The following is a 17,731-nucleotide window of genomic DNA, read 5'->3' as shown; positions in this document are numbered from 1 at the left end:
ATAATAATTGTAAAATGTAAAATGTAATTTTAAAATGGAGCACACTTGTATACAAAATGATGGTCATATGTAATAATAATAAATATGGAATACTTTCCTAAATGACAGGAAATCTTTCAAAACAATGTTAGGACATACACAGAAAAATGCCAGGCAAGATATATTTTAAAATATTCTCTGAGATTAACTCTGATTTTTAAGATTGCCTTTTCTTTTCTTTTTCCTTATTATTCTTTCTTAATTTTTCTTCGAATATTGCAAGGGTCATTTTTTTCCCATTAAAAAAATGCACACATATTTCAAGGATTAATTTAGACTTCATGAACCATACGGATACACTTACTCTCCCAGAAAAACAATCTCGATGTTGATTTCTCCTGCCTTATGGCGGAGAAAATTCCTCAGGAAGGCAGTCACACTGTCAACTGTAATGTTTCCACAGACCACGATGAACCTAGGGAGCAAGACTATGTGAGATGGATCATCTGAGGAACAGAAGTATCTTCCTGTCAAGATTTAGAGATGGACAATTGCTTAAACCTAGTTTTAAATCAATCTGGTATTTGAATTACCCAGATTTTAAAAACAGGAACACTGAAGATTGCATCTCCAGTAAGGAGAAGAAACCTCAGATTGCTGTATTCCCAACTCATCCCAAATTGGGTATGAATCCAAACATTTGAATTACACATAGCTTTTCAGGAACACAATAATAACTATCATAATTGCTATGTTTTTCATAGTTATTATAACTTATAATGGACTGGTGCATGTGTTATTTTACTTGATTTTTCTTTCCACTTGATTCCTGATTAGCTGATTTAGTCTTTTTTCAAAGGAACAACAGAGGCTCGGCATGGTTCACTGATTTTCTCACAGTCAAACAGTATGGTAGAGGTGGCAGTTCATTCTAGGTCATTGTGGTTTCTCTTCCACATCAAAAATTAGCTAGTCCCTACAAAAAAGTGAGTCCAATGGAGAGATATCTAGGACAGGTACAAAAATCTATGCATGTAACTTTTACAAGGAGAAATAGCCGTCCTTTTCCTTGGGTTTCATGCATTTAAAGAAGATATTTTTCCCTCTATTACTCGTTTAAGGAAACCAAAAGTGTACATTTGGCCTAACTTAACCTTAAATTTTCCAGACCTTTTGGGCTACTTTGGCATGTGTTCCACATCCCTTTCCTGCAATAAATTGGATTAGACTTTGGCTTATCTAGTTCATTTCACTCTTTTCAATATTTATTTTTCAGTCATTTCATCATCATCATCATCATCATTACTAGTTTTTACTTTCCCCTTCAGACTCCTAGGTCAATCTTGGTTTTTGTCCAATTGTGCTGAGACCACTCCAAGAGAGTTTCTCTGCACTGTACCTGTTTCCTCTACAGCAGATGGAGACTAAAATAAAAAAAGAACTCCTTCAAATTAAAGATATCCAATCCATTCTCTCCTTCTTAGATGTGAAATCCATAATGGAAGCTGAAGTAACACATCACAGAGAAATAGGTTACAAAAACAACTCCAGCTCTGTTTCCCTTCTGGAACAGGTGGCTGTGACACAGACAAAACAGTTAATCTACGAAGTGTTATAGAAACTGTGGAAATTGTTCTTCCCCCTAGCAAAGCTCTGCCTGTGAACGAGCCCCCATATGGCAGAGGGGAATATGGGCCAAGACAATAGAATTGAAGTCATTATTTTAAATGTGAACTGCAGTTTTAATTTGAACCATTATGTGAGGTTAGCCATAAATAAGTTGACCGTATGATCAAAATGAATAAGACAATTAGTAATAGATGTAAGAGAAGAGTTAGTGATAGGGGAATGTAGAAATGTTGCTATAATCAATACTTGACAGGAAATGACAACATTATCTGTCATTTTAGTTTATTTACTATGGGCTAAGCATCTATACAGCAGTGATTATCAAATAGTAAATATCTTCTTCTGGTATTTATTTTAGCACAAACCTCTTGGCTAAATGAAGGACCTTGCCAAGATATTCACCTACGCCAGGCAATAGGTGTTTAGAAAGGGATATGTGACTAGTAGGATTTCTCAAACTGTAGAAATTATACTTGAAAGCTATACTTACTTCTTCCCTTTGACTACTTCATAGGCACTGGTGTATTTCCTCTTGTTAGCAAAAAGTTCCACCATTTCAGGGACATAATTTGCAAATAGGACCTAGAATGACCAGCAAATAAAATCTTAGGTGTCTTTATTTCTAAGGGTAGTCCAAACTTCTGAGATTATAAAGGAGAAAGAAGGTACCTAAAACTTTCTCTTATTTAGGAGGGGTATGACTATGAACTGTTTTTAAAAGGCAGATTAAGGCAATTTTTCTTCCTTACTTCAACCTTTGGATTTGTTTAAATAGAATAAAGTGCTTTGCAGCATTCGAAAAGATGAAAGCAAAGACAAGCAATAAGGCCAACTTCCTGCCTGCCTAGTCACATCTACCTGCCTTTCTGACTCTTTGAGTTGGTACTTCTTGAGGCCTTAGAAAAAAATAAAGCATGTGGGACAGAAAGGGATTCAGGAAAAATGAATGAAATGAGGGATGTAGCAATATGGACAGAGGAATATCGTCAACGTAGAGTAGAGAATTCTGTTAATGGTTTTTAAGGGATTGAAATTAAAGTCACTAAAAGAAAAGGAGGTTTCCTTTGTCTAAGACACACTCCTGAACCAAGTACAGATATTTACATATCTGAAATAGAATGCTAGTTCAGAGAGAGCTTACTCATTTGGTCTGGAAAGAACAGAATTTTCTTCAAATCAAATCTCAAATGCCCTTCTTCCTCTTTGGAAGAAAGACTTTAGTTTGATGGCCAAAGATTAAGGAATACAAGGTTGGTCAATTCAGTGTAGAGGGTAATAGCTAAAGTCTGCTCTCCATCTGCCATCCTCATCTTTATCCATTAAGCAATTATGTCATGCACTCCAGCGGGTGCAGTTTGGAAATATGGGCTCTAAATATCTTTCCATTTCATCTGACACCTGCTCTGAATAATGCAACATTCATTCTCAAACCTTTATTGTTTTATTTCTCACCATTAACTACATGTTTTTGGTTAGTAAAGATAATAAAAATATTCTTCACCAAACTCCCCAGAGTGAAAAACATGATGAAGGTCCGTCCTAGGGATGTCTTGGCTACCACATCTCCAAAGCCAACAGTTGACGTTGTTGCCATGACCAGGTAAATAGACTCAAAATATGATATATTCTGTGAATTTCTACCTTTGAGCCAGGGATCACCAGAATTTTCCACCTGTGCAAAGAGAGGAGATTCAGAAAAGGTCTCTGAATGGAATCCAAGGGAAAGTTTATAAAGAATAGGCAAAACAGTTAATTCAATCCAAATGAAGTATTAGGTGATTCCCAGGTTGCACTGAAGTGTTTGCAAAGTGTGGGTCGTGATTGTGAAGTCTTGTTTTACTTCATTGTGATAACTGCTGAACCCTGAGGTAACATGTAGCTTGAGTCCACATTTGGAGTGCTCCGGCAGAGGACTGGCAGCCCACATCTTTCTCTTCCCTTGGTCAAATCATCGAATCTGAGAGTCATGGGACTCCAAAGCTCTCAGATTGACAATTATTATTTATTCTCATTTTCCACTCGCTCAGGTTTAGCATTAAAAAAGAAGCACTTATAAAAAGGAAGAAGCCCTTACATGAGCACTTCATTTCAATGAGCTTAAGCACATGAAGGCTAGTGTCTAAGGAAAAGCAAATAAACAAGTTTTCCAGGTCATCCCCCAACTCCAAAAAAAAAAAAAAAAAAAAAAACTTTTCAGTGATTAAACAAAAAACTCTGAAGAATATTTCCTCTGATTTCTCCCTAAGTCTTCACATTTTAAGAAAACTAAATTTATTAGATTATCTTTCTTATATTAAATAAAATGAGTAACTTAGGCAATGGCACTATACTTCATGTTTATAGTATATACATAAAGTTATAAATATGATATATACCATACACAACAAACAATAATTACATAACATATACAACTTTCCTTTTTCCATTTTTAGACTTCTTTTCCCAAATAGCTTACCTATTTCCCATGTTTTCCATTTCTATTTTGCACAAAGATGATAAAATGTTAGAGATGTTTGGTGAAAGTAGGTTTTTTGTTTCAGTGTTAAGAACTGAAACAGAAATCAGAAATAACACTTTTTATTCAGGTATTTAATCACTTTTTAAAAGTGACCTTTTCTGTGCACCTGGGTGGCTAGTTGGTGAAGCATCTGCCTTAGGCTCGGGTCATGATACCACATTTGCCGTGTCCTTTTCCTCAGGAATACTAATTTTATAGTCTGTTCAATTTCATAGTCTGTCCTAAGATTGATCCTACATCAGGCTCCCTGCTTCGCAGAGAGCCTGCTTCTCCCTCTTCCTCTGACCCCTTGAGCTCTCTCTAGTGCTCTCTCTATTAAAATCTTCATATATAAAAAAAAAGGTGACTTTTTCTTAAGTTTTTTTTTTAAGATTTTATTTATTTATTTATTTATTTGAGAGAGAGATTAAGCAGGGATGGGGAAGGGGCAGAGGGAGAGGGAGTGGGAAGGCCAATTTGGGGCTTGATCCCAGGACCCTGAGATCATGACCTGAGCTGAAATGAGACGCTTACCTGACTTAGCCATGCAGGTGCCCCTAAAAGTGACCTTTTCTTAAATTTGATGAGTAGGTTAAGCATATGGACTCCTATAATATCCTACTCCAAAATAAGGAAGGGATCGTACATCTATATTTAACTCTCATGGCTGGCAGTGGATTTTGTTGCGAAGTCTACTAATCTGCTTCCACTAACTTCCTGAGTCTTCACTGTTTTCTAAGACTAGTATATTATAAGAAAACCAGTTTAAACCACACAGATTAAGTCATATATATGTATTTAAATCATATATATATACCCACCCCCAGGATTAAAAGAGTTGCTTGAGATAATTTCAAGCTAAAACTCCATAGTGTCTTTTATAGCATCATCTCAGGACAGGGGTTCAATCCTCTCCTGACACATTTTATATAAACGAAAACTAAATTTATTTCAACATGGAAATCTCCTTCACAAGTTAAATCACTCTTTAAGGTTTAGCTCTCCCTCTTTGGGAGAATTTAGTGATTCGTCCTCCTCCCCTCTTTCCTTCCCAGCACCTCTCACAGATTTGGCAGCCTCCTGCTGGCCTACTTGTCCACTCTGCTCTTCCTTCTAACCTTGGGAGCGTAGACCCATCAGTCTCAGATGGGAAATAAGCTAAGTTAAGGTAAAGGATTATGGACCAATGTCAAGATACGGAATTATTTTCTATTTTTAACTCCATCTTTCAAAACAAATGCTCTCTTTTAAAACTTCATGTTGTTCAACTTTGGAAAAGAGATTCTATAGAGGAGGACACAAGGATGCTCTCCCATCTCCTCTTACCTCCTCACCATGGGCACAAGTTATGTTTATCTTTATATTGTACAAGTGTGTATAGTCTGAAGCCATAATTCCCTCAGTTATATCTTAGCCTACTTCTAATTCATTCACTAATCACCAACACTACTTTATACCATGTTTTCTTCTTTCTTGAGTTTCTGGTTTTGATTCATCTCCTATGTGGCTGGATTTTCCCATCAAAAAATATTTTTATTTTATTTTAATTTAAATTTTTTTCAGTGTTCCAAAATTCATTGTTTATGCACCACCCCCAGTGCTCCATGCAATCTGTGCCCTCCATAATACCCACCACCAGACTCACCCATCCCCCCAAACCCCTCCCCTCCTCAGTTTGTTTCTTAGAGTCCACGGTCTCTCATGGTATACCTTTAAAAGGGATTCATGGGTACTATTTTTCTCTTGAGTGTTTAAAACGACAGGATAGGCTATATTTTCACACAACTTTGCAGACCCAACTCTAACACCTTTGGTATTGATTGATGTTGATAAGAAATCTGAGGCTGGTTTTCATATCTTCCCCTTATATAGACTTCACTTTCTTCTGCTTGGATTCTCCCCTTATCCTTAAAGGTCAGTAAACTACTCCAGAATTTGGTTGGATTATGTAATTCAGGGTCATTTTTTCTGGGATACAGTACACCCTCTAGCCCACAGATTCAAGACTTTATTTTAAAGCATTTTTCTGGTGCCATTTGCCATGTCCTTTTCCTCAGGAACACTAATTCTATAGTTTGTTCAATCAACATTGCTTGGAGTACCTTTGTTCTTTCCCACATCAGTGTTTTCATCATAAAACTGTCTACCATGTTCCTAAGCATGTTTCTGTCACATTGATTACATTTTGGTTCCCTCTAATGTAATTTTCAGCTCTGATAATACTTTGTCCTTTTTCTCTGATATTATTCAGCCCATTTTTCCAACTCCTGCTACTGATTAATAATCCTTTATTTCAAACCTTATGTATTTTGTTTGAATTTGTATTTTTAGTTTTCAAAGCCTTTTATTTACATTTTTTTCTCAAATATGGATGCGTTTTGGTTCTTAACTTTTCCTTTGTTTCCTTGGACAAATTATCTCATAATTGTTATTCTTCTAAAAGTTACATTAAAAAACTGTCATTATACTGATGTCTGTCTGTTCTCCACCATACATCCTTGCTATTTTTGGCCTAATTTAAGCATGTGCATCATCCTGATTACTTTCTGGTTAATACTCACCTTTTAATGATATCAACTTTTAGCTGAAGGCCAGTAAGTACATGTGAAGATGGTGAGTTATGACAATTATAGCTTTCATTATGGTATGTCATTTCAAATATCCTCCCCCAAGAAAATCTGCCGTTTTCTTTGCTCTGGGATCTAGCTCTTCTAGGTTTTCAACAGATGTTGGGGTTACTTACAGTGAATCCCCTTACATCACAAGCCATCTGGTTGCTTCTCCATCTTCCTCTGCATGCATCCTTCTCTGGAGGTCTCCTCACCTAGGAGACTAGATGTCCAACAAATGCCCAAAAAGGGCACATGTTCACATGTTTAGAAAGGATGAGCAAGAGACTTTGATTCAAGTGCGCCTGGTAGAAACTGTCCAACCCAAGAGCTCATGCTATTAACAGGGAGCAGCTAGTCTTCAACTAGGACTGTTGGTGATCATGGTAGAGTGGATTGCCAGAACTTTGTATTTCCCCAAAGAATCCAGAAATCTGAACTTTTATGTGAGCTCACCAATATAAGTGAGAAAGCAATTAAAAAAAAGAAAAAGAACAGAAAACACAAACTAATTAGGTCAAATAAAATATGTTGATAGGTCACATTCAGCTTAAGAGTCCTTCATTGGAACTGCTACTGAAGATGAAAACTTTCTGTTACCATGGTTTCTCCTGTAGCATTCTCTTGCCTACCATCCTGCGATGACCAATGGGTCTTGAGGACACTGATGATTGCTGCTCCCATGGTAGGCCCATGCATCCAGGTGCAATCCTCTAGACCCAGAATCTGCTTGGATGGCTGTGATATTCTCTCAGTGCAATTTCTCTCCTGCTTGAGGACTGAGGAAGGATATGGCTGGTTTCAGATTTCTGAAAGGTTCATATCATGGTTTGCATTGGGTGTTTGACATTTTGTTTGACAGCTCAAGATGGTAACTTCAATTTCTTTTATTGTTAATGTTTTAATTAATTTTGAAAGAAGGGCTCAAAGGGAAAAGATGCTTGCTGTATTTATTTTTTGTTTTGTTTTTCTCAAAGACCTCTGCTTTTAGGATCCTACTTCAATTTTTGCATTTTAAATGACTGTTCCTCAACTGTCCCCAAGCAATAAAGTCCAGGAGTTTGTTCCTTATGGTTGAAGTCTATTTATTACAATGTCAATTATGTGAGGTAAGAATGAGCCTTTCCTACAGGCAAAGGAGGCAGCTATATATGCAGATTGATTTCAGGAGAACTAAGAAAGCCCTAAAGCTCCCCTTTGCAACTCACCAATTCCTCTCCCACAACTCTCCACCTTCATTAGTGTGAAAATCTCTTGCCTTCATTTCTTTGACTTTTTATTCTTTTGTAAAATGCTGAGACCTCTATGAAGATATAGCAATACGATTCACCTATTGCTTATTCTTTTGAAGGGTAAGCTTGTTAGATCCTTTCCTGAGAGCAAGTTTTGAAGTTGAAAGAAGGAACATAGATACCTTGAGAACAAGCAACATGTATTTGTGAAAAATATGGAGGTGTAGAAGACCCACAAAGGGAAAGTGAAGTGATAAACCTTATACAACAAGACAGGAGTTCAGAATGTTTGCCTGCATTTTTAAAAGAAAAGATATTCATGCTGACCAGCAAGATTAGAGAGTTTGATGAGATGCTTACCAAGTGAATGAATCCTGCAGCTGTGAACCAGGTACTAAGGACTATTGATAACAGTTTGGAAAACTTCACTGCATTGCTAGAGGAAGAAAGACAAAAAACTGTTAGGCTCTGACTGGTTCCAGGAAAACAATACCCTGTCCTCTAAATTCTGGTTACTCTTTTTTTTTTTTTTTTAAACATATAATGTATTATTTGCCGCAGGGATACATTTCTGTGAATCATCAGCCTTACACATTTCACAGCACTCACCATAGCACATACCCTCCCCAATGTCCATAACCTAGCCACCCTATCCCTACCCCCTACCTCCCAGCAACTCTGTTTATTTCCTGAGATTAAGAGACTCTTGTGCTTTGTCTCCCTCCCTGGTCCCATTTTGTTTCATTTTTTTCCATCCCTTCACCCCACAAACCCCCACCCTGACTCTCAAATTCCTCATATCAGAGAGATCATATGATATTTGTCTTTCTCTGATTGACTTATTTCCCTTGGCACAATACCCTCTATTTTCATCCACATCATTGCAAATGGCAGGATTTGTGGTTTTTTGATGGCTGCATAGTATTCCATTGTGAATATATACCACATCTTCTTTTCCATTCATCTTTTGATGGAGATCTAGGTTCTTTCCATAGTTTGGTTATTGTGGACACTGCTGCTATAAACATTCAGGTGCACATGTCCCTTTGGATCACCACATTTGTATCTTTAGGGTAAATACCCAGTAGTGCATAAAATCTGGCTACTCTTCTGTGCCAGAAGCAATGGTATACTTACCTGGGAGCATTATTAGAAGTGCAAGATCCCAGACTCCACCCCTGATTATAGATCTGCATCCTCTGCTTGATTCATATACACATTAGGGGTCTGAGATGCCCAGCTCTGAACATAGCCAGTCACACACTCTGTTCAAAAACTTTACACATTGCTATGACATCCACTAGCCTGATATTATATTACTTTAAAAAATATATGTTTATCATCATAAAATGCATTTGATACACTTATACATTGTCTAAAGTAACAGTACAAAGCACAGTATCCTAGGAATCCAGAGAATGGGTTTGTAAAATGTAATTTTGAGTCAATCACAGATATGTTTTATATTGCTAAGCTCACACCAGGATCTTTGAGTGAAAGTGATCAGACAAGCTCCTATTTACTAAAGTAAAACTCTAGAGTTTAGCTGAAATCTCTATGGTTTTCAGGTAGGGCCACCTGTTACACAAGAACAGCCTAGTCCTGACTGCATGAACACTTAGCAGTGAAATCCACCTGGCCTATAAAATTTGATGCTTCTAGGGAGAACATAGAGGCATGAAGATTTTCAGTAGGTAACATTAAACCAACTGCTTAAAACTTTAGAAGTATTGCTGTTCCAGGTACTTTGAACTTTTTTTTTTTTTTTTTTTTTTTAGATAATTAGGTGGTTCTATTTTTGTAAGCAATTTCACGGCTGCTACTGGTTACCTCATGCTCAGAGAAATTGATCTTACATTCCTAGACAGAAGAGAAGTGAGTCATGATAGCAGGTAGGTAGAACCAAAGCCTGTGAATTACTATTATTTTAAAACTCTTTTGAGGGGAGAGGCAGAATTAAAGTGTAAATGGACTTACACATTGTAGCTCTGCAAAACAAAGAAAAAACAAACTCTTCCAAGTGATGGCAAACTTCTCAGCCACCATATGATAGTAATACAATGGGAGGGAGTGAGTAGATAGTGTCTTGGGAGCTAAGGGATTTCATGGGATTTGCACTGAAATTCTGATGGGAAATAAGTTGAAGGTTCAGTTTACATTTTAATTTCCTAATCCAAACCAGCAAGCAAGCAGGATTTAAGGCAGGGCTAGTACTTACCTGGTTCTGATGGCTCGGAGAATTTGCAGGATTTGAGGGAGTTCTAGCAGTCGCAAAGCTCTTAAGAACCGTAAACCTACAAAGCAATCAAAAGGAGAAATCTGCCCAAAGGAGAGGGTCGCCTCAGGGAGAACTCTGTGTTATAACACAATTGGGACTATTTATACTCTTCTTCTAGAGATGCTCAAATACAATGTAAGACACCACAGGTTTAGGAGCATGACCTCTACCTCAAATTCTGACCCTGACACTAAACAGCTGGTATAAACTAAAGCAGTTCCCTTAACTTTCCTAGTTCCTCATCTGCAAAATGGGAATTATAAGTATCCACCTCATAGGGCTGTTGAGCTAATAATATAAAGCCTGTGGAAGCATGGCTCATGTATCATAAACACGACTCAACATCTAACTCTATTGAACTCCTCTTTAGAACAGACAGTCCATGACTCATAAACCACTTAAACTCCTCACTATAGAATCTCTACGATCTGCTTCTCACTTTTCACGTGATGTTTTACTTTACATAATTTGAGAACTGGGATGGCAAAGAATATTTGACAGGTAATAGATAATAGTACAAATTCCATAAAATCTGATAAAAGCCATCTAATTCTCACATGCTATCCCTACATTACATTGAAGACAAAATAATTAGGTAAATGTCTAACATGTCACAGCCTATTCAGATAGGAAGATTTAGAGTTTTTAAAGATCCAGAGATGCTTTTCATGTCTTCCAATCCCTGTGGGATTCCAGCATCATAAAGGTGCTGCAGGAGGATGGGATGTCTGGGCCTCACCTCTTGAGTTGTGGACAAGCCAGTCAGTAAACAGTAAACAATAAACAAATACTGTCACTTACTCTGCATCAGGTACACCATCAGGCACTGAGGTTAAAAAAAAATAAATGCTGAAAATATATTACAAAACTATCTAATCATGATGAGAAAAATTTTAAATAGCATTTAGGCTTTAAAGAAAAATTAAGGATCCTTATGAGTGAATGTAGAAGATTTTTTTTTTTTTTGAGAAATTGATCCTAATTCCCACAACACACTTACCTAGCCAGTTACTCTTCAAATAATAAGAAATAAAGGTTGGTGGAACAGTAAAGATGTCCACAATTGAATTCATCTCCAACCAGAACTTGATCTTGTCATCAGCTGCCACAAACTATGAAATAGAAACAAAAGACTCCAAATTCTGTTACCCTCAAGAATTTTAAAATGAACCTGAGTGGCTGCATTCAACTACATTTCACTCACCCACTGAAGCTTTGATCTCATTCTATTATAAGCAGACACACACACACACACACACACACACACACACAGATAGCTATACAGATGAATATGTTAGTATAGATAAATACACATATATTCATATAGATGTAAGGACAGTACCTTTAGTGGGTGTTCAATAAATGAACATGAATCCATTTTACTCACCAGATCTTAACTTTCACACTTCAGAATAAACACTTTGACCTTCTTGCTGCTCCTAGAACTTTCTGATTTCTATAATTACATTGATAAAGCCTCCTATTTATGAGCAATGAAGATTTAGGATGGCCTTCAATGGTAAAAGTACAACTATCTAAAAGCTTGACTGGCCAAACTCTGTGTCTGAGCTTTCCTATTTATATTAAGAAAGTAAGCAGTTCCAGAGGAAGACTACTGTAAAAAGATTTTGATGGTCAGTGTGGTCAGAGCTTTGAAGGAAGGTCATAAACACACAGACACACAGACACACACACACACACACACACACACACACAGAGTCTCCCATAAACATGGGATGGATAAATACAATGAAATCTAGTTCTAGGATGGATCCCCAATAAATGCCTGCACAATGAGAGAACTATTTAATAAATGTATAACAAAAATTGAACAAAGATATGAAACTATTTTATATAGTTATATGGCACATATGCCATCAGTGGCATCAGTGGAACCAATGACGTCTTCAGAGGCTATTACTCATGTTTGCTAGCTTGTGGTTATTAGTAAAGCTTTCTCTGTGGTAGGTGGGAAGCCAATAAGGAGGACAATGTGACAGGGTGGTGATATTTAAAAAAGAATCATTTTCATTTGCATTGGGATTTTTGGCCTAGATACAGTTTCAAGTACGAGAGAGAGTTTTCATGCCTCTTTATATATTGGACAATTTAGGGCACAGACCCTCTAGTTTTAGAGCCTGAAAACAGGCAGATTGTACAACTAAGGCACATACAGACCTCTTTGGGTTGCACCTGTTGTGTTCATATGTTTATTCCCACTTTCCATAGATACTTACTCTCAACCCAAAATAGAAACTAAAGAACACATTGAAAGTCAAATCAATAGGGATGGTTTTGTCTTCATATGAAGAACAGCTTCCAACAGGGCTGGAAAAGAAACAAGAACAATGTATAAAGATGTACATTTTTAAAGTTCTGACTATACAAGCCCAAATGAAAAGAAAGTGTAGTCAATGTTCTATTTATTCACTATGAATGGTTAATCCAAGACACTTAAATTCACATCATAAGGAAATTACTTTTCTCTTGGTAAGAGAGGTATGCACAAACAAAACCACAGACTGCACACAGAGCTGAAAATAACAGGACAATTACCTGTTCTTCCTTTCACAGAGCTTACTGGTTCTATATCTGCTTTATCAATGAGGATTCAGGGGTGTAAAGATTATGTGGCTCTTCTTGGTTTAACAAAACCATCTATACAGCCAGGACATTCTGGCTTCTGTACCTTTCTGGTACAGAGCTACTCTAAGTCAAATGGATTTATCTGAACCCAAATTTAGGGAAAATTTCCTAAAATCAGTAGGGAGTCCACAAAATAAATGCTGCTAGTTTCCCTAGGTTTTCTAAAATTGCCCTACTTCAGTGGCCCTGTAATCCTAATTTTACTTTAGCTGGAAATCAAATGTAATTCCCAGCTGATCAGTGTGGAGTTCATATTAGATTGGGTTGTGTCCAAGAAACCATTCTAACTTGGGCATAGAGAAGAGATTGGCATTAGAGAAGAGCAGACAATAACATGCACCTTTATCCAAGGTTAGGTGTAGCATTTGCCTTTCTCAAAACCATCCAAAGTTGTTTGAAGCCTATGAGAAACCCTGAAACAACTGCAGAACTTCTGTTTCAACACATAGGGACTCCAAAGGCATAGAACACCCTCCTAAATGGAGACCAAGGGTCCAAAGATGGAGACCACAGCTGGAGGCTTCCAGTCTCAGAGATTCTAGAACAGACCTGTGTCCAGTACCCCAGCCCCTAGCAATGCACGGTCACAGGATACAGGGGAAACTTGCGTATTTTTTTGTGGAATTGGGTGTAGTGCTTCTTGGTGGTGGGGAACGCTTACCATTTTTTATGAGTTTGTATGTGTGTATATCTAAAAGCATGGTAAGCATTATTCCTGACAGAAAATTCCAGATTAGCTGGCAACCTACTGACACAGGAGACAAGGGTAACTGGGGATTTTACTTACTCAGAAGAGTTGATGAAATAGATTATAAGAGACCCAATGCTTAGTACAAACACAAGGATCACCTGCAAAGAAAAAGAAAAGAAGGACCGATGTACAAATAATTTTCTTGATATAGAAATGAATAAACAAACCAAAAACATTGTATTTTCTCTTTTAACCTTACCTATATATATGTAGCCATTTTTCACACATTCATTTCCATTAGCATGCACTCATTGAAGAAAAATTGATTGAAACTTTCCTGGGTATTCAGTAAATGACAAGCACCCACTCATTTTACTTATATAATGTTAATTCCCACAAACTTAAGAATAAACAACTTGTCCCTCATACTGCTCATAAAGCCTTCTGATTTCAAGAAGTCCTATCATTTATTCATTCCCTCACTCATCAAGCATTTATGAAGTGCTTAATATGTGTTACACACTTTATTACATGCAAAAATCAGGGCTATAGGATGAGGCTCTGGATGAGAATTGCTTGTGATACTGGAGAAGAAACAGTCCCAACATGTCCATTTAAAGGATAGTCAGGATTTTGACAGGAGGGAATGTCCTGTAAGTAAGAAAAAGAAAAATGAGTGCATTTAACACAGAAATGTGCTTTGTTTGTCAAAGAAGCAGAGCTGGCAGAATGTAATCAGAAATTTACCCCTTCAAAACCATCAAGGCATTTGGATGAAACATTTTGCAGCCTCCATAACTTTTCAGATCAACTTAAGGTACATTAACCTTCCTCCAGTAATTCTTAGTTTCTGAACCATTTGCTTTTCTATGTTCAGTCCAGTGTAGTGTTGGTAATACTAATACTAAAATTGACTTTTGTTATAATTAAAGCTTTACTCCCTTCCACCTCAGGTGTTCCTTGAGCAGGTTACCTATACTGGAAAAAGGCGTTGGTTTCCTCTCTATTAACCCTCTCTGAGTTTTTACTTCTAGTTGCCCACAGACTAGCCTACCTCTGGTTGCTCTAGAATTGTAGGTCAGTGTCAGAGAGTAAACAGAAGAGGGAGGTCAGAAGAGGAAATGCTGGACTTGACTGTTGTTCGATCGGCAGGCTCTCACCCTGGAGCTCTGAGAATGGGAGGTGTTTAATGTTTATTTGTATGGGCTGTTTCATTGCTCTTGGGAGATACCGATTCAATTCATATTCAAATTTAACGAGCACTTTTTTAGTACTTTTCATGACCCAAATATTATTCTGGTGATGGGGATCTATCAGTGAACAGCATATACGAAAGATCCTTGCCTTTATGGATCTTACAGTGTAGGCAATAAATAAAGACAACTGATATGTAACTTGCATGATATGTTAGCAGTTATATGCTAGGAAAATAAAGTTAAGCAAGATAAAGGGGATCAGAAATGCAAGGGGAGCGGGGAGAAGAACTGCAGTAGGGATAATACTTAATCACTAAGGGTCCCATTTGCAGTTCCCTTGAATTGGGTGGAAACATGTTCTCGAACTGGTTGCTCACAACTTTTTTCTTGGTACACCTCACATGCCTTTATTCTGCTGGGACCTGTACCCCTCCAGATGCCTACTTGAGCAGATAAGAGAAGGCTCTTACATGTGACCCAAATCTCGCTCTGGGAACAAGTCTAGCATTCTTTGCCTCAACAAACAGTGGAAGGACAGATTATCTGCAGTGTGACAATTTCTGCCTAGAGCAACTAGCTCAATGGCCCCTTATCACAAATGAGCCAGATGTCAGTCCTCTGTGTCCCCAGCATTCCAAAAGATGCAAACTGAAAATTCTGAGTGGAACCTCTCAAAGCGCCTTTCCTTAGGCTTGACATGAGACAAAAGCTCTCCCATACCTCTGCCATAACAGAACTTGTTCTAAAAATCCTCTTCTATTTCCAATTTCACTTAATTTTTTTAACATTTTTATTTAAATCCAGTTAGTTAACATACAATGTAACATTGATTTTAGGTGTGCAATATAGTGACTCAACACTTTCATACATCACTCAGTGCTCATCATGGGCACTCCTTAATCCCCATCACCTATTTCATTCATTCCCTCCACCTACCTCCCCCTGATCACCATCAGTTTGTTCTTTATAGTTAAGAATCTGTTTCTTGGTTTGCCTCCTTCCCTTTTTTTTCCCCCTTTGCTCACTTGTTTTGTTTCTTAAATTCCACATACGCATGAAATCATATGGTATTTGTCTTTCTCTGACTCATTTATTTCACTTAGCATAATACCCTCTAGTTCCATCCATTTCATTGCAAATGGCAAGATTTCATCCTTTTTTATGGTCAGGTAAATATATACTGCATCGTTCGTCAGCTCATAGACACTTGGACTATTTCCATAATTTGACTATTATAGATAATGTTGCTTAAACAATGGGGTGCATGTATCCCCTTGAATTAGATTAGTGTGTATGTGTGTGCATATATATATTTTTAATACCTAGTAGTGCAATTGCTGGATCATAGTGTAGCTCTATTTTTAATTTTCTGAGGAACCTCCATACTGTTTTCTAGGGTGGCTGCACTAGTTTGCATTCCCACCAACAGTGCAAAAATGTTCCCCTTTCTCCACATCCTTGCCAGGACCTGTTGTTTCTTGTGTTGTTGATTTTAGCAGGTCTGACAGTTGTGAGGTGATTATTTCATTGTTGTTTTGATTTGTATTTCCCTGATGATGAGTGATTTTGGGCATCTTTTCATGTGTCTATTGGTCAGCCGTATGTCTTCTTTGAAAAAAATTCATGTCTTCTACCCATTTGTTAATTGGATTATTCATTTTTCAGATGTTGAGTTTTGTAAGGTCTTTAAATCAATCACCACAATCAAGTGGTTCAATATTCAAAGTCACTCAACATGATACACCACATTAATAAAAGAAAGGATAAGAATGATATGATTATTTCAGTAGATGCAAAAAAAGCAATTGACAAAGTAAAGCATCCATTCATGATAAAAACCCCCAAAAAAGTAGGTTTAGAAGGAACATATCTCAACATAATAAAGATCATATATGAAAAACCCACAGCTAATATCATCCTCAGGGGTGAAAAACTGAGCACTTTTCCTCTATGGCTAGGAACAAGACAGGAATGTCCAGTCTCACCACTGTGATTTAATGTAGTACTAGAAGTCCTAGCCACAGCAATCAGACACAAAAATAAATAAAAGGCATCCAGAGATCAGCATGGAAGAAGTAAAATTTTCACTATTTGCAGATGACATGATACTCTACATAAAGAACCCAAGCAACATCATTCAAAATCTCCTAGAACTATTAAATGAATTCAGTAAAGTCACAGAATACAAAACCAGTGCACAAAAATCTGTTCCATTTCTATACACTGATAATGAAGCAGTGAATAGAAAAATTAAGGAATCAATCCCATCTACAATTTCACAAAAAAACAATGATATATCTAGGAATAAACCTAACCAAAGAGGTAAAAGACCAATACTCTAAAAACTATAAAATACTGACAAAAGAAATTGATGATGACACAAAGAAATGAAAAAACATTCCATGTCCAAGGATTGGAAAAACAAATATTGTTAAGTGTTTATACTACCAAAATAATCTACTCATTTAAATCAATCCCTATCAAAACACCAACAGCATTTTTCACAGAAATAGAATAAACAATCCTAAATTTTGTATGGAACCACAAAAGATTCAAACCGCCAAAGCAAATTTGGAAAAGAAAAGCCAACCTGGAGGCATCACAATTCAGGACTTCAAGTTCTATTACAAAGCTATAGTAATCAAAAAGTATGGTAGTGGCACAAAAATAGACACTTAGATCAATGGAATGGAATAGAAAACCCAGAAATGAACCCACAACTATATAGTAAATTAATTTCCTTCTTCAACAAAGCAGAACAAAGCTGACGCCATCCAACCTCCCCAACCTTCCCCCACCCCCACTCCTGGGTGGGACATATGTGACATTCTTTAGGAATCTCCCACCCATCTTAATGTTAATACCTTGCTAGAGAGCAAAACAACCTTGGCAATGGCAAGGCCTCTGGTATCTGGTATTTTGTAGGTCCTCTTTAGCATATGCAAGTTCTATTGAAACCTCTCTTTTTCTTACC

The 17,731-nt window shown here is 37.1% G+C and overlaps 1 protein-coding gene across 1 annotated transcript in view; it reads right to left on the bottom strand.

Annotated features, from left to right (window-relative positions):
• KCNU1 (potassium calcium-activated channel subfamily U member 1) overlaps positions 1-17,731 on the bottom strand; it is a 157,573-nt gene that overhangs the window by 117,613 nt on the left and 22,229 nt on the right. The window contains exons 3-10 of the mRNA XM_032838081.1: positions 13,658-13,719; positions 12,462-12,552; positions 11,225-11,336; positions 10,165-10,240; positions 8,307-8,382; positions 3,110-3,280; positions 2,099-2,190; positions 344-454 (exon numbers count right to left, since the gene is read on the bottom strand). Coding sequence (XP_032693972.1) covers positions 344-454; positions 2,099-2,190; positions 3,110-3,280; positions 8,307-8,382; positions 10,165-10,240; positions 11,225-11,336; positions 12,462-12,552; positions 13,658-13,719 — 791 coding nt within the window. The remainder of the gene's footprint in view (positions 1-343; positions 455-2,098; positions 2,191-3,109; positions 3,281-8,306; positions 8,383-10,164; positions 10,241-11,224; positions 11,337-12,461; positions 12,553-13,657; positions 13,720-17,731) is intronic.

The sequence above is a fragment of the Lontra canadensis genome, unplaced genomic scaffold, assembly GCF_010015895.1.
Source record: "Lontra canadensis isolate GAN:19392208 unplaced genomic scaffold, GSC_riverotter_1.0 scaffold101, whole genome shotgun sequence".
NCBI classification, from domain to species: domain Eukaryota; kingdom Metazoa; phylum Chordata; class Mammalia; order Carnivora; family Mustelidae; genus Lontra; species Lontra canadensis.
The sequence above is the reverse complement of the archived record's forward strand: the minus strand, read 5'-3'. Positions and strand labels throughout refer to the sequence as shown.